Source organism: Haemaphysalis longicornis, unplaced genomic scaffold, assembly GCF_048455015.1.
Source record: "Haemaphysalis longicornis isolate Haplotype H1 unplaced genomic scaffold, Haemaphysalis longicornis Haplotype H1 scaffold_1, whole genome shotgun sequence".
Lineage (NCBI taxonomy): Eukaryota > Metazoa > Arthropoda > Arachnida > Ixodida > Ixodidae > Haemaphysalis > Haemaphysalis longicornis.
In genome coordinates, this window is record NW_027526203.1 from 134,227,390 (window position 1) to 134,243,504 (window position 16,115).

Sequence of the window (16,115 nt, forward strand, 5' to 3'; positions counted from 1 at the left end):
TCGTCATGCTTGTCTACTTTCCTTTCGGCCAAGGTTCCGAATTCTACTTCAGAGGCGCCATTTTTCCGAAGGCCATGCCAGGAGCGAAGCCAGCGTAGCGAATGAAGTTGCTGTGCGGTTAATAATGAATGCGCATACGAAGCGAGGACATGGCTATTACATGCACATACGTAAAAACCGGACGCCAGGTTGACACACCCCGGCATGCTTTCCGGAGTAATTTAAAATGTCCGTGAACGCGCCAAACGCAGCCACAGAAGCTGCAGGAATATAAGGTAGGTTTTCAGCTCTTTTGGGCAATTGGAGCTGTCTAGCCTTTCACTAGCGCCCCCATTTTTATTGCCCTGTTTCGCAAAAAAACAGCTTTAAATTCAACAGCTTCGCCTAACTATTGTTCAAGTTTCATATACACCGCTTCATACATACCGCGTAGCGCACTGGAATCTACTGAAGTAGCCGGAAGGAAGAAATAAACAAATTGTATTGCTCCGCCTCGCGTCGTGGCTCAGTTTAACGATGCGCGCGCCGGGGAATGTAACCCGTGTTAAGCACCAACGTTTAAAAAGCAGTGTGGTATGTTTTTTTGGAAAGATGTGGTTTTAAAACGATGATAAAGGTAAGGCAATGTAATAAGCGCAGAAAAATTAATGCTGCCTACATGGCTGTAGGGAGAGACAGAAGTGACGATACCGGTCTCGTCGTCTGCTCGAATCTCTGGCGCGCTCGTCTCTGCCCTCTGTTTGGACAAGAGGCGTTATCTCTGAGTTCCCTTTGTAACAAATACCAAAAGCAAAATACTGTCAAATAATAGTCTATACCACATACCACTAACTAAATCCTACCTATAAATGTAGAGTTCAAGGTTTTTGCACTGGGATTGCCTTCAACAGCCTTGCAACTAAATTCAAATCTGGCGAATTCAAAGCGCTCCGTTTCATGTAAAAGGTGCGCAATTTTAAACACACCGGTAAGCAGAATTCATATCGTGCTTAATCAAAAACTGGCCCTCTACACGAATCGTCTTCGTTGTTTTTCAAATTCATTGCCCTTATGCTCTTTCTGACATACTTTAGTATTCATCCCTAGACAACTCTAGTGCTTCATGGCCCTTTTCGCCCTCGTTGGCACTGCGCCACAAAAATTAATTATCATCATTGCCATCGACCATCTGTGGCATATACTTTCTGCCGTTTCCTTGGTTTTGTTGTTGAAATCGCACTCCTCTCTTTCTGCCTATCACACTGAACATGAGGCCTGCGCACTGGCGCGCCACGCCCATACATTAGCAGAGGGCGTGCTTTTATACGAGCGATGTCCTTTTTTTTTTTTCGTAAGTTGTAGCATGGAAAAAGAAATCCTACAGCAGCCACGTAAATGCTGCCTATGAATTCGATTGTTCTGCCACGGACGATAATTTGTAAGCAGTCACCGTCTGGAGAATGTGAGCCTAAATTTTGTTAAACTTGAGCTTAGTTATCACTCAATAATTATTGCCCTGATCACTGCAAAGCATTTTCAGGTAGCTATTATCGATGCGTGCGTCAACATAAATACGACCCTCCGCCGTGGCTCAGTGGTCATAGCGTTGTGCGGCTGAGCCCAAGGACATCGCGGGTTCGAGTCCTGGCCACTTTTCTGGTGGAGGCTAAAAGCAAAAAGGTCCGTGTGCCGAGATTTCGGAACACATTAAGCATCCCCAGGTGGTCGAAATTATTCCGGAGCCCTCCACTGCAGCGCGCCCCATAGCTCAGGTGCAGCTTCGGCGCGTTACACACCACAATTAATCAACATGAATAGGCCTCCGTTCCGGCTGACTATCGCCGCCGTTCCGTCCGTGAGGTTGCGGATTCTTGAAACAGATTATGCGATCACAAACTGCTGAAAGGGTTACTGGACGCGTGGAACTCTTTTGGGAAGGCGCTCTTGAATTGGTCGACAGCACTACACCCCCTCCGAAAGCAGAAGCAGCGGCGACATAGTAGCGAGTTAGACTGGTTAGGGAAGTGAATTTCAGAAAACAAAGCAGCCCTGCTAGATACAAAAGAGCCGAACAAGCACAAAGTATGAACGCTGGGCAAATGTGACAGTGCGCGACCGGCCTGCCTTTAGCATGTGTTATCTACTTTTCTAGTCTAGTTGTTTAGCAGCAGAGCTGTCCGAGCTTCGTCGGTCCATCGCACCAAAAAACCTCGAAGATTCAGAAAAAATGTGGTTAGGGAGGTCCCGGGAATCGAAACCGGGACCTTTACGCCGTTGCACCGGCAACCTCATTACTGGGCCACCTCAAAGACCCGAGGAGTACGGAGTTAGCAGCGGCAGGGAACAATAACATGTGCAGCTAAAAAAAAAAAATTCTCCGTGTGGTTGAAATCGAACCTGGGTCCATCGAATTGAGAAACCGGTGTCTATCTGATTGAGTTATCATGGCATTCCGGGCGCACAGCATTTCCTTTTGGGTTTGTAGCGCAGGCGTTGGCGTTGGACTCGGCCACGGGTTCTACCGCGTCCTAACGCGGTCCACTTTGGGACAGATGTGAAAGCCTGCGGACGAAACAATCCGGGCCTGTCAGTCATGGAGAACTTTCAGCGGCAAGTTCTGAAATAAATATGCGCTGCAACAGCTTGGTCTCCGACGAAGGGAGAGGGGCCGAAAGCTCTGCTGTTTCTCCAGCCTTGCTCCAGTAGTGCAAGCTTCACTAATTTTTTTTTTCGAGACAAAAATGCCAAAGTAATCTTTTCGCTACCACCGGCCACAGGCATGGTTTAGTGGGTGATACATGCGCATTTGCGCAATGAGCTGCAAGCAGCAGTGATAAGATTACCGTTGCTTTCCTACGAGTGGAACGCGCGAACACACAAAGTACAGTTGTAATACTGCTGGTTAATACTGCTGGCGCAAACACATAAACAAGAGTTTTAATAATGGCCCGGATCTGTTGGGTGAGGGATTCGTTTCCGCGCGGCTGTGGCCGTGCTCTCGTAAACTGCATGGTGCAGGGACGAGACGACCCGGCTCCTCCCACTGAGGCGACCGCACAGCAGTTGTGGTCGCCTGCCTTCTTACGTGCCCGGCTTGCTCGCTGCTCCTGCCACTCCTCGTACAGTAACAAATATTCCAGCTCCTTCAGCTGACATAACCGCTGTGCGCTGCTCAATCTGCTTCTCTGCCGTTGAGCAGGCTGCAGAAATAGCCCCGCTGTCCCTTGAGAGGTCCGCTGAGCGCCGGTCGAGCCGCTACCTGAGTCTTCGTCGCAGTTGAAGGTACCGTCGACTGCGCCAGTTATCTTCGCTGGTTCTTTCCCCGTGGCTTATCCTCCGAGCCGGAGCAGCGCCGAGGATCTCACCTCAAGGATCTTCAAGTGACGACTCGTCTGCCAATACAAAATTGTCATTTGTTTATCAAACAGGCGCTCGGGTGCAGGGAGCCCGAAGACCTAGAGCTCCGGCACCCAGACCTCGTGTGTCTCTCTTCGCTCCAGTTTTCCTTCATCTCGTCGCTCAGGAAAGGGGTGAAAGGGGAGCGTCCTCCGCCGGGGTGCACGCCTTCGGAACATCCGGTGGAAGCAGGCGTACGCGGCCGCTTCCTGGAACTCACAGCGTGTGAAGGCGCCGCGCGTTCTCACGGTCCGTGCTTCTCTGTCGATGGACTTCGTAGTTAGTTCGTCTACATGTCCGACACACGTGCAAGATTCCAGTGGAAATTTTAAGCTATAATCTGGGCCAGCACATCACTGATTTCATTTATTACGTTGCTTAATTGGCCCTGGTTTCATTCACGTCCTGCAGCAGAATCATCCCTCAGTGTACATGTCAGGGAGCGCACTTTTGCTGCATCTCGAACGTGAAGAAAATTGTGCTTGCCACTTCCGCATCGTGTGTCGTGACCGGCTAGCTTTCGCTATCGCATTGAGCACCCATCGCGCCCGCTTGAACGAAGTGTTCATTCATGTGCGCCAGTTTCGTTTGATCAGCACTCATATCCTGCAATCGCTTCGTCTGAGTTTTTTTTTTGTTGTTATTTCGTCAACGGGGAAAAAATGAATAGAACAACGTGAAAACACTGGAGGACAAAATATACTCCAATCTGCGCGGCGCAAAAGTTATAACGCGGAAAAAACAAAACAGCACTTATACCAGAAAAATTCTCTTCCAAGCCGAGAATAGAACTGAGCGTTCCATGGGGCAGAGGCCACTCGACTTCAAGGCGTTCAACATTACTTCTGAAAGCGCAGTGCTTAATTACATCTCAACCATCAAACGTGTTTACCTCCCGCAATCGTCGAGGCTTAGATGCTCCGTCCAGACTACGGCGCGAGTGGAAAATAAAACGCAGTAAAATGTCAGCGTAGATATACCTGCTTTAGCATGTCTTATAAGGATGGAAAGAAAAGCGCTGTTCAGGCAGAATTACACCAACGTCTGTTGAGACTCTGGTGGTACCAGCGCCTCCAGCGAGAAAAAACAAAACAACCATATGCATCTTGCGTTAAAAAACTGGTATTTTAAGATGGTAGATGCAATTCTCGACTATTATTGAATCGCCATTGAAACGTGGGGACTCGATTTCTGCATGCAGGAACTTGGCGGTCCACAACGTTCTTCTTGAGTACCTTGGGTAGGCAACAATAAGTAAGATATGTGTTTCCATGAGCGCCTCAGGAGTGAGCGAAACGTGCGTTTGGTAACTGCAAGCGCACATGCGCCATGTTGCTCTGCATGTGTGGAACGCGAGCATTCCGCCACCTGGCGGCTGTGCCGCGAACAGGCGGTCCGAAGAGTTCCGACGAGAGGACAGTTAAGTAGCAACGAAAGAGCGCCCGACAGGGGGCCAATGTGGTGGGCGTCCACTCTTTTACACGGGATCTTCGGCAGAGGCGGTGCACGCGCGTTGGCGAAAAAACGCCGTGAAGGTAGTACTTTCGGCGTGGTGTGGACAAGGCCGAAATGGCCGTGCTATCGTATTCGTTATTGTGACATCATTTGTCAACCGCACTGCGTGCACTGTAGTTCCACTAGACGAAACCGCATGAGAATGCAGTTTTTCAAAACGATAGTCTGTTTTGGTCTACTTAAACGAAAAAAATATTGGTCTGTCTGTCCCTCGATTCAATCGCCAGGCCTAAACTATTTTTGAACGAGGCGCTTATATAGTCAAAACGTTTGCGAACAACTGAATCTGGAAGCACGGTTCACGCTCCCTGCGTCTTCTTCAGCAGATAAAGGAAAACGGATTTCGCGTTCGCTTCCAGTGGGTCCCTTCCCACGTAGGAGTACTTGGAAACGAGGCTGCGGACCAGTTGGCTCGTGAAGCGACATCGTGCACTCGTCTTCTGAAGGTGGCTCCAGATGAACGGCGCATTTTAAAAACAATCATACAGGATAATTTCCGCTCTCTTTGGCGACCACAACATCGACCTTGTGTCACAAAAGGAATGAAGAGGACAGAGGCAACCTTACTGTTCCGCATCCGGACCAACTCAGCGCGGACACCGGCGTGGCTCCATAAGCTGAACATTATCGCTTCACCTCTGTGTGGAACGTGTGGTGCTACAGGCGACATCGGTCATTTTATTATGGACTGCCGAGAGCATGCGGAGGAGCGGTTAGCTTTGTTTAAAGAACTGCGAAGGATGGCCGCTCCACATGCCTCTTTGAACGATTTAATTTTCCCGGAAGGCCATTGGATCACGAGGAGGGACATCTTTCGTTTGATCCTGCAATTTTTACGTGTCACAAGACTCAGCGAGGCATGGTGAATTCCCGCGCATAGCGGTAAAAAGGTGCTGATCGGGTGAGCAATTGCCGGCATACCACGGAAGGCTAGGTCCACCCGTCAATAAACATCACCACCACCACCACCATTCTTGAGCAAAAAGGAATCATTAAGAATATTTGAGAGAAAATGTAAATACATAACTGGTACATGCAGTGTTCTTTCAACTAAAAGCAGACGTGGGCGCAACTTTTGCGGCGACAAACGAAAAAAAAAAAACAAAAAAACAAACGCATCGAAAACTACATGTCAGTCACAAAATACAAAAAGGGGTGGCGCACGAGCCTCGGGCTCGCGGCTTGACCGCCAGGCGCAACGTTAACAAAATGTTTCAACAGATGATGCGAGAGCCGTGAAACGCACGAAAAGGCAATTGACTTGAGAAAACCCCCACGGCGTTTATCGTGGGAGGAGCGAGACGGGAGCGGAGGAACGTGACAGGTGGGCGGGGGAGAGGAGAGAGCGAAGCAAGCAGATTTGCAGCGAAGCGAGGAGATACGCGGCGATTTTTTCCCCTCCCGTTCATGTAACTCAGCGCATAAGCGTCGGTTCACCTTCGGAGCGCTGCTGTTACACTACGAGTCCGGGCAATGATCTCCAGCAGCCAGGTGAAGGAAATCTGGAGGGAAAGGGGGCCGCTGGTGCAAAAAACCCGGCTCTTCGAGCGCAGTGGACAACGCGGTACGCGTCCGTGGGGTCTTGGCGGTAAACTCGCGTTAAACTAAGCCAAGGGAAAGGAAATGAATGCCGCGAAAGCAACTCATTGCGCTCTGGATGCGCTTGCGATAGCCTTAGTTGTTCTGCTGCTGCAGCTATTGCCACGGCCGTCTCTTTGAAGAGAGCAAAAAGGAAAAAAAAAAAAAGAGACGATAATGTGACGCGGCTGTCATTAGCGGGGAGAGCATTTTCCAGCGCTTTTCCCAGTCGTGCCAGAGAGTGCCCCGTCGCTGGCCAGATGTAGGTCAATGACTGCGGAGCTCAATTTCTGACTCTGAGTTGGAGAGTCAATCTGACGACGCACACAGGTTCGGTAAACTCGCGGGAATACGCCAGTGCTGTCTTTTGAAAATGTTCGTGCCAAATGTTTTTCTAAAGTAAGAGAAAGGGAACACCGGATTTGACCAGATTACGAGCTATTTACTGTAAAGATAAGGCAGCGTGGCAGGCAACAAAAAGAAAGAAAGGAACTAAGCTGAAACGTGAGTACCATTGAAGTATTGAAGTAGCATTGAGTACTGAAGTATTTATGCGACAGGGTGCAGTCAGTAGCTTTGTACATTGAAGCCAGTGTGCAGTGTGTGAACTGGGGCAATGGAGGGGATGATTAACTCCCTCCCTTTAAAGTGAACCTCCCTCAAAGCGAAACCTTTAATGGACGTAAGGAAGCTTGGCGTGTATAATTTGCATTTAGGACAGACTAAGAAATTCGAGCCTAAACTTAGGAAATTTATTCATTCGTTGCAACATTTTAGTGACAGGTGTTAGTCCGCCTGCACTCTTTTCTTCTACCTTATGTCGCCTCCCTCTTTGTGTGCGCTTTCCTCTGTGGAACAGCCGTAATACTTACAATGTACGTTCACTTGCAGAACGGAATACCAAGCAAATGAACGTTTATTTATTTATTTATTTATTTATTTATTCACAATACCCCTAAAGGCCCCCGTGAGGGGGTATTACATAGGGGGGTTACATAGCACACGTGTTGTATTAGCGCAGTAAAGTGGAAAAAATAAATAAAAAGAAGCAGGAATGTTCACACTGCAAACGCAAATAGATACACATTGTGAACTTGAAAAAGTGATAACGCAGTAATCAAATCATTATAGCAAACAAAAAAGACAGGAATATAATACAGATGGTTCAAATTCAAGCACGACACGATGTACAACCTATCAGAACAACAAGAACAAAAATAAAATACAGAGCAAAAATAAAAATGTTCAGTGCACAATTTCAAGGACAGAAAAAAAAGGGAAAATGAGTTTTTGAATATACTAATATTTGGTGGCGCAGCCATCAAAAGATATCGGAGGTTTCATGGACGTTTTCATTTAAACATGTTTTATGTTGGGAGCAAAATGCATAACACGTTTCGTTTTGTCGCTAGTCCACGCCTCACGCTGTTCCCCTCCTGTCTAGTTCCGCGTAGGGTAAAGAAAATAAGGGTTTGCTAAATTGAATTCAATTTTCCCGCGTTCGCGCATGTTGGAACCTTTTGTTGATGGCGCGAGCTGCGAGACCATTGCCCCACCGCGAGACCTTATTGTATTTATGGTTAGAATATTGCTTTTAAGTTATATTTTTTGTTTGGTATCGCGAAAATTACGCCCACGTTTACATTTAATAAAAGGACACTGCTATTACCAGCTATGTGTTAATGTACAACCTGGAATAACCCGCATGTTCTCTTTTTGCCGATCAATGTTTACAGTATTGAGTACGCTTCCAGATTTGGTAATCTATAATATTAGTACATAATAGTCTCGTCCCACTGCTAGTTTTAACTTTTGAATGGGCGGCTAAACTGAGGGACATACAGAGAGACAAATATTAGCGTTTAATTACCGAAAAAAAGAATATCGCCTTTAATAGTTTTGCTGGTCGTCCAACTTCACAGAGTGGTGTGGCTCCTAATTGTTTTGTTGCGCTTCATACCATGGAAAGCAATCACCAAAAAGCCTGTCAGAAAGATTTATTCAACGTTCCTGCACTTCATTTTTGCCGGAAGAGAGCCCGACAATGTATTTTGTACACATTGTTTCACTAGTTGAATAAGTACATCAATATTTCTCTCCGCGCTTCCCGAACTAGTCACCCCAACGCACTTTACACGAAATGTGCCCATAGTACAACGTTAAAAAAGTCCTTTCTCATTCGCACCTCCCGAGACAAGAATGACCTATCTACTGTGCTTGCCTCTATCACCGACCGATCTAGTTCAAGCAGGCCACTATAAGTGCAACTATAACGATTGCAATCTCATATTCGCTACTATTCTTACTGCTGTAAGCTTAATTTCAAGTGCCCTGACGTGCCTACCTCTCATGGCCTGACCGAAGACTTGAGGACTAAACAGATAAATAGTTAAATAAAGAGTTCGTCACATAGTAACAGCTTAAAATATGAAAGCAGGAACAACTAAAAGTATGGGCGGAGACGCACGTTGTTGAAGCGGTGGTGACCGTGCTGTCTTGTTAAAAAAACAGCCACAAAAATCATTCCAAAACCGCTCAACACGAAATGTTAGTCCGTGTATTCGTGGCTGGGCGTGAGACAGTCGTAAATGTCATCCCTTTATGCAAGTCTGCAGATGGGTTTGTTGGTGAAGCATTCATGTAGACGAGGCGCAAAGAGCGGGCACAGGACAAGAAGAGACAAAAACTAGTGCTAGAGACGCAGAGGCAAAGATTAGCGATCGTCTGTCCATTTTTCGAGCTGCGTCCACAAGAGGGTCACTGAATCGTGTGGGTCTAAACAGTGTCGTATTTCTCTGCAGTGGAGCTTGGCGGAGCGCCGTTCAAGGGCTTCTTCATCGCGGCCATGGACCCCCGCACGCAGAAGCGCATCGGCTCCTTCCTGAAGGTGAAGGGCACGCACCCCGTCACCTGCAGCGCTGTCACGCACAACGACGCGCACCCCAAGAGCCACGTGTCCCTCCTCTGGCTGCCGCCCCAGAACACGCCCGAGGGAGAAGTGGTCTTCATGTGAGTGCTCGGCACACGGGGCATCCTCATCTAGCCGCTCCCACTCCAGCAAGGAGCACGCTCCCACCCCCAATTTTCGTGCATGGTGATGGAGTGGAAGGGGAACTTCGGCAGGGAACGCACCTAGCTTTCTAGCCCGGAGGTGCAATGCTGGTCCGCGCGTAGGCTGCGCCCGGCTCGACGAGGTGTATAAGTGCAAGAAAAAGAGCGCTAAAAACCACGGCAGAAAAAAACGAAGAACGACGAGACTGATGCGCTTTTTTGGCGCTCTTTTTCTTGAAGCGATGTGCACCAACTAGCCTAACAGCATATTTTACTGAAGTATAAGTTCACATTTCATTTATTTCATTTATTCAACCTTAAGGCCCGACGGCGTTATATAAGGGGCGGAGGGGGGGGGGGGGGGGCGCATATCGTACAACTTCATAAAAATTTAATAGGAAGGTGCAGACAGATTACAAGAAAACACACGAAAAGAATAAGCATAATAAAAACATTAAAATACCGGAGAGACGAGAAATTAATGCTAGCAGTATACTGTATACGGTAAAAATACAACTATAAACACCAAAGCCAACTATGGTGTTTAGGACGTATCGTTGTGATTTGCGAGCCACTTAGTTTTTCACGAAATGTATTGCGATGTCTACAAGAAACATTATTATCTTGGAGTGCAGGGGAAATGAGCTGCTCATCGCCATCTTCTGGCAGTTTGTGGTCGGCAAGGGGTGCGTATGCCAGGGAGTGATGATGTTCTTAATGGGCGTTTTGGAAGGGGGTGTCCGGATTTGTTAAAGTAAAAGAAAGTGTGAAGAAGGCAAAGACGATAAGTAACGCGACGGGAAGCGAGCGATGCACGTGACAGCGTTTGTTTTCGTCCGGTTACGCTGATGTCTTGGATATTGTGATGTAATGAAGCGAGCTGCGCGGTTTTGAACGACTTCCAAATCATCGGTGAGATAAGCTTGTAAATGATGCCAGATGGACGATGCGTACTCACGTTTTGGTCGCACGTATGTTAGATACGTTAGTTTTTTTTTATATCGGGAGATGCAGATTGTAAGGCACGTCGTAAGTAGCCTATGGGGGCGAAGCTTCACAGCGAATAGTTTCAGTATGTTTTACCTGTGATAGTGATTGCGTCATGTGAGCTCCTAGATATTTGAAAGTGCATGTGCAGTCAACGGAAACTGGAATAATGCGGTAGGTTTCGTGTGCTGTGATCTGTTTACGCGTGAGGCCGGTGAGGGACATAACTTTCAATTTAGCGTGGTTTAGCGACGTATCCCATTTATCGCACCATAAAGTGATGGTGTCAAGGTCGCGTTTTATGGTGGTTGCATCGTTACAAGTATGAAGGGGATTATAAAGAACGCAATGCTCTGTGAATAGGCGGAAATCTCTCTTCAATTTAGCGGAAAAGTCATTTATGCAAATTAGAGATAATAGAGGGGATAAGTCTGTGCCCTAGGGAACACTGGAAATAACGCTGGTAAGTGTTGACTGGAAATTGTCAGCAAAGGTAAACTGAACGCGTCCTGTTAAGAAATATTTGAGCCATTTTATAATGTTTGTGAGGATACCAAGAGCGGATAATTTATCAAGAAGGTGGTTGCGGGTTACGCGATCGATGGCCTTGGAGAAGTCTCGGAATATTGCATTGATTTGAATGTGATCGCAAATTTGCTGCAGTAGGTCATGTGTAAATGCAGCTAATTGAGTTTCACAGGAAAATACTTCCGAAACCATGTTGAAAACGGTAGAAAAAAATGATTGATTCTAGTTAGGTCAGAAGGTTGGATGCTTTGATATGCTCAAGGAGCTTAGGTGGAACACATGGTAGACTAATTGGGTGGTAATTAGCGGTGCTTACGCGCCATCCCGGTTAAACAATGGGGACTATTTTAGCTTTTTTCAAGTCATCGGACAAAGTTACTGCGTTTAAACACTGGTTAATTTAAGGTACAAAACAGTGCTGAAGTGCTTGTAGGTAATTTAGAATTTACGTCATCCCAGCCAGCTGAGGATGATGTTCGCTGCTCAGGAAAGTGTCCCGAATGGGATCAGCATCACGCTTTCTCGTCTTGTGATGGACTGTGTCTAATTTTCCGCATTTCCGGGCGGTGAATATAAGAGTAGATTTAATCTTATAGGGCGAGCAAACGTGGGAAGTTTGGATTTCAAAAAGCGACAGAACGTCTGCTAGTTGTCGTGGTTTGCTTGCGTGGTTTGACAACGCTTTTCTTTTGCACCAACCTGGCGTTCCTTCGGTGTTATTCAAGGAAGACGTCAACTCGCACGGCAGCTTTTCTGTCTTCTCACCTTTTAGTTATTGCGCAAAAGCTTGGCTTTATAAACTTTTTTTTTCTTGAACCAATATTCTTTGCTATAATTGTGGGGTTTTTTTGGTTATTTCCCTGACGGTGCTCGATTACGTAAACCTCCGTGATTTAGGATTGACAACCGGTTTCAAATATTACTTTATGTTCAAATACATTAGGAGGTGGGGAATAAAATTTTCTGGGACTACCACTGATTGGCGTGCTGTATCATTATTGCGTAAGAACTGTTCAAGCCATGACAACAATTTATCCGAATATGAAGGGGGCCGCGCTGCTTGGCGGTGTACTTGAGCATTTTTCACAATCGCTGAGGTGGGTGGGTTAAAAACTAGGCATATAGCCTTAATAATCGTCGCTGTACTCAAATAACGAACACCCATTTCCCATCCTTTAAAAACACCGCTGAAACCGAGGGGGTTGCAGTCGGTCAACACCCTTTTTATAGTAATAATAGTCTTTATTTCCATCAATACAAGTGATGGAGGAGGTGGGAGTAAAAGCGAAAATTCCTTGACGGAGCTCCCACCACCAATACAGCTGGAAGCGGGAGCAAACCGCAATAGAGGGCAGAGTTTGACATTGTATTACGGTCTGCGTAGTGAGAAAAAAAAAAGAAAAAAAGAGAAAAGAAAAACATGACACTATACTACGCTCTACGAAGTAAAAAAGAAAGAAATGAAAAAACGTCTCCTACGCTCCCCGTAATGTGAAAAACAAAACAAAAAATGTCATTCTACTACGCTCTGCGTAGTGGACTAAAAAAGCAACAATCAAACAAACAATTCCGGACTACGTAATAACAAATTCATAAAATAAATGAAGATTTTTTTTTGTGAAACATACACTCAAAGTAATATAGCACTGATCTCAATATTAAAAATGAACCCTACGTTCTTATGTAGTACGTGGTTTGTCGGCAAGATAACTGCGTAAAAATGACAGTGAAACATTATGAATATCGACACCCTCATCAGCGAGTGTGGTTGTGGGTAGTTGACATGGTAGGAGTTGATGACTATAGTTTGTACGGACGGGGGGTAATGCCCAATGAGGATTATTTCGCTGTGGATATGGAGTCTCGCACAATTGTAGGCTTGCTAGACTGGAAAGCAAATTTAGACGTCTTCTTTTTTCGCGTTTGTAGTTCCCGATCAAGCGGTATTTTTACAGGTTGAATATGTTTACTATGTTATGTTTCCGAAATAAATGTTGTGTTGTATGTCTAGAATGGCTAGTTCGTCTAGATTTCAGGTTGTAGTTGTTGCCCATACAAGTGTACAATGGGCAGAAAAGAGCAGAAAAGAGCCCGGTACAGTTGTAGTTTGACTTTTTGGGGCAAGATGTATTTTATGTATTTTCTGGCAAGATTACGCAGAAAAAGGGTGTAAAACTACCAATTAGGGTGTTGGAACCTTAGAAAAAGGTGTAATAACCTCCTACACCCTCATTACGCCTATGCTACTAATTTTGTATGCGATGAGGGTGCAGAAAATATTACTGGGTACTGGAACGAATGCGCTCACGCCCAGTCCGGTCCCGGTAGATACGGAACACACGGAACATACGGTAGATGAGCTCTGCTAAAGCTCTCTAATATTTGCCAGTACAGCGAACTAGTAAAATTGGCGCAGCTTGCAGTAGTGGTGCAAGGCCTGAGAAACAGCAGAGCTGGCGGCCCCTCTCCCTTCGTCGGAGACCCGGCTGTGATATGCGCGCCTAAATTCGTTGTTAGTATTATTTATTTCTTACACTTCAAAATTAACTCATTGTGCTCTAATACTTCCGAAAGTTCCTATCTGGCCTTTTTTTTTCCCCCTGTGAGTGTTGCGCATTGCGTGCCCAGAAAACCTTTTTTGTTCTTTCCAATTGGCTGCACATATTATTGTTCCCCGCCGCTGATAACCCCGCACCCCTCAAGCTTTTTGGGATGGCCCAGTGGCCAGGTTGCCGGTTTCACGAAGGGTCCCGGGTTGCATTCCAAGGACCTTCCTAACCACATTTTGTTCTTGAGGCTTCTGAGTGTTTTGGTGCGGCGGACAGATAATGGTAGACCTAAACAGTTGCGCTACAGCAGCTTGTCAAAGGTCCCGCCACCTAGATTCCTGGTAAAATAAACAACATATATATGCACAGGGCAGACACTAACTTATTCGGCCCTTTTCTCTCAGATATGCATCTCCTTATGTACTTACCTAGTATGGTGTCCTTTTGCACTGGCAGCAAATGTTTTGCGCCCATTCCTTGACGTCACTAATCCGTTGGCGTTTTCTCCTTCTACTCAGGGCGACGGTGGTCGAGTCGTACTCCCGGTACTTTACCGGCCTTGTGGCGGCCGTTCCAGCAGTGCCAACGCTTCAGTACATCAAGAAGAAATGAGAAGACAGAGCGCATAGCAAGAGCACAGGGCACCCGTGATCATACGTGCCCAGTTTCATCTCTGCAAACGAAAAGCTGCTGACCTCCACTTTCGCCACCCTGCCATACTTTTGCCTCTCGAGTTCTGGAAACGCCTTTCGTTTAGTTCTAGCTGACAGCCAATCTGCATAGTTTCGTGGGAGGTGTTAACTCAGCCTCACCACACAACCGAAGCTGCATCTTCTTTCTTATGTTTTAGTCTTGCTGGTATCAGGCACCCAGTGGCAGTCAGCCTATAGGAGAATGATACACTTGTGTCATGATGACGCAGTTCGAGCGATGTGGGCAGCAACATCATGTTGACATGTAAGCGTTATGCTACTTGATACGTCTAACTTCAAAACAACTGTTTCATCCGCACACAGGGCGCGAATGACGCAAGGCAGAGTACGCCACTTTTTTCCAGAGTGCTGGGGTGCTTGCACAGCGAGCTTTAGTGAGCGTCAAGGAGATTCATTGTAGGCTAAGAATAGTTTTGAGTGAGTGAACAGATGTTTACGCAAAGGCTGTCTTAAGCCCACCACAGCACAACCCCTTACCGCTTTAGAAAATGTGGCTAACGCAGCAACGTAGCACTACAACGACTAGGACACATAACGGAGCTATTTGCGATTTTTCACGACACCGACGTTTTTGCTTGTAGAGAGGAATCAATGTGACACTTGTTCACGGTGCTGCTTTGTAAGACGCAGGGTGCAGATGGCTTCCGAGGCGCTTTCACTTCTATAGAAGTAACCAGCTTCTCACGAATAGTGCGAAATCTAAAGCTTTTGTGCTGAACAGCATTTGGAGGTTTGTATCATCGTCTCTGATAAAAAAAACAACGAAGAATTTAAGAGGAGCTCGAGAACTGAGCAATATTCCGTCAATTGCACGCTGATACCTAACGTTAATCCTATTTGTAACATATATACCTTGCCTACGAATACCTCAATCAAACCTCCCGCGGGAAGTTTGTCTTCGCCTGGGAACGCAAGCCAAGAAGTTGTACAGGCTCAGTGCTTCATAGTCGTGAAATGGTTTGTCATACAACCAGAGATTGTCGAACTATATTTCGATTCAATATTTCGTAATATTCGTTGCATTCCCCGATTTTTGTAAAAAGAGACATGGAAAGAAAAGTGTAACGCACCGCCTGTTAAACGGTTGCAATTTTCCCTGTTGTACCATACTTTCAGTTTTCTTACGTGTGTTTTTGGTTTTCTTGGATAGTTGTTGTTCCGAAAAATCACAACTCACTGTTTGGCGCTCACTTGCAGTGTGTGTTATATTACTCTCGCCATACGATTCCGCCATGGGCCCACGAACACCACGGATGCATGTGTCTTTTCTTGCGGTCAGTGTCAGCGTGCATATCCTTAACGTATTTATTAGTGCAGATACGTCAAACCGACGCAGCTCGTGTGATTCAGAATTGTGTGCTGCTTGAGATACGCTTAACAAGAATGCTATAGCCATGCCATCTCTTTATCTAGCCGAAACAAAGTATATGATGCTTTTTAGGTACACTGGAGCTGCTGGGAATGGTTTCCAGTGGGGCTGTTAAAAGTTGACCGAATATTGTTAATAAAAAAATTCTCAAGATCAACGTCTCTGCGTGTATCTTTGTCCAATTACAGGTCCACCCCGTGTATTTACGTTCACTACGTTTACGATAGGAAAGACAGCGTATACGTCATTGTTTGGTTCCAAAACGCGTCTCAGCTCACGCATGCTCCAGCATTCTTTCAGTGCTCTTAGACAAAGAAAGAAGGAAAAGAAATTAAGAGAAAGGCAGGAAGGTTAAGCAGGCGATGTTCTAGTTTGGTATGCTAACGATAGGAACGGTGAAATGGGGAAAAAGAAGGAATAATAAAAATGTAAGGACAGAGCGTAGAGACC

At 46.2% G+C, this 16,115-nt stretch overlaps 1 protein-coding gene across 1 annotated transcript in view; it reads left to right on the forward strand.

The window, feature by feature from the left end:
* Window positions 1–15,822, forward strand: part of LOC144180502 (ferric-chelate reductase 1-like) — a 65,103-nt gene extending 49,281 nt beyond the window's left edge. Inside the window, exons 2-3 of the mRNA XM_077708837.1 lie at window positions 9,270–9,477; window positions 14,102–15,822. Coding sequence (XP_077564963.1) covers window positions 9,270–9,477; window positions 14,102–14,195 — 302 coding nt within the window. The 3' untranslated portion in view covers window positions 14,196–15,822. The remainder of the gene's footprint in view (window positions 1–9,269; window positions 9,478–14,101) is intronic.
* The last annotated feature ends 293 nt before the right edge of the window (window positions 15,823–16,115 follow it).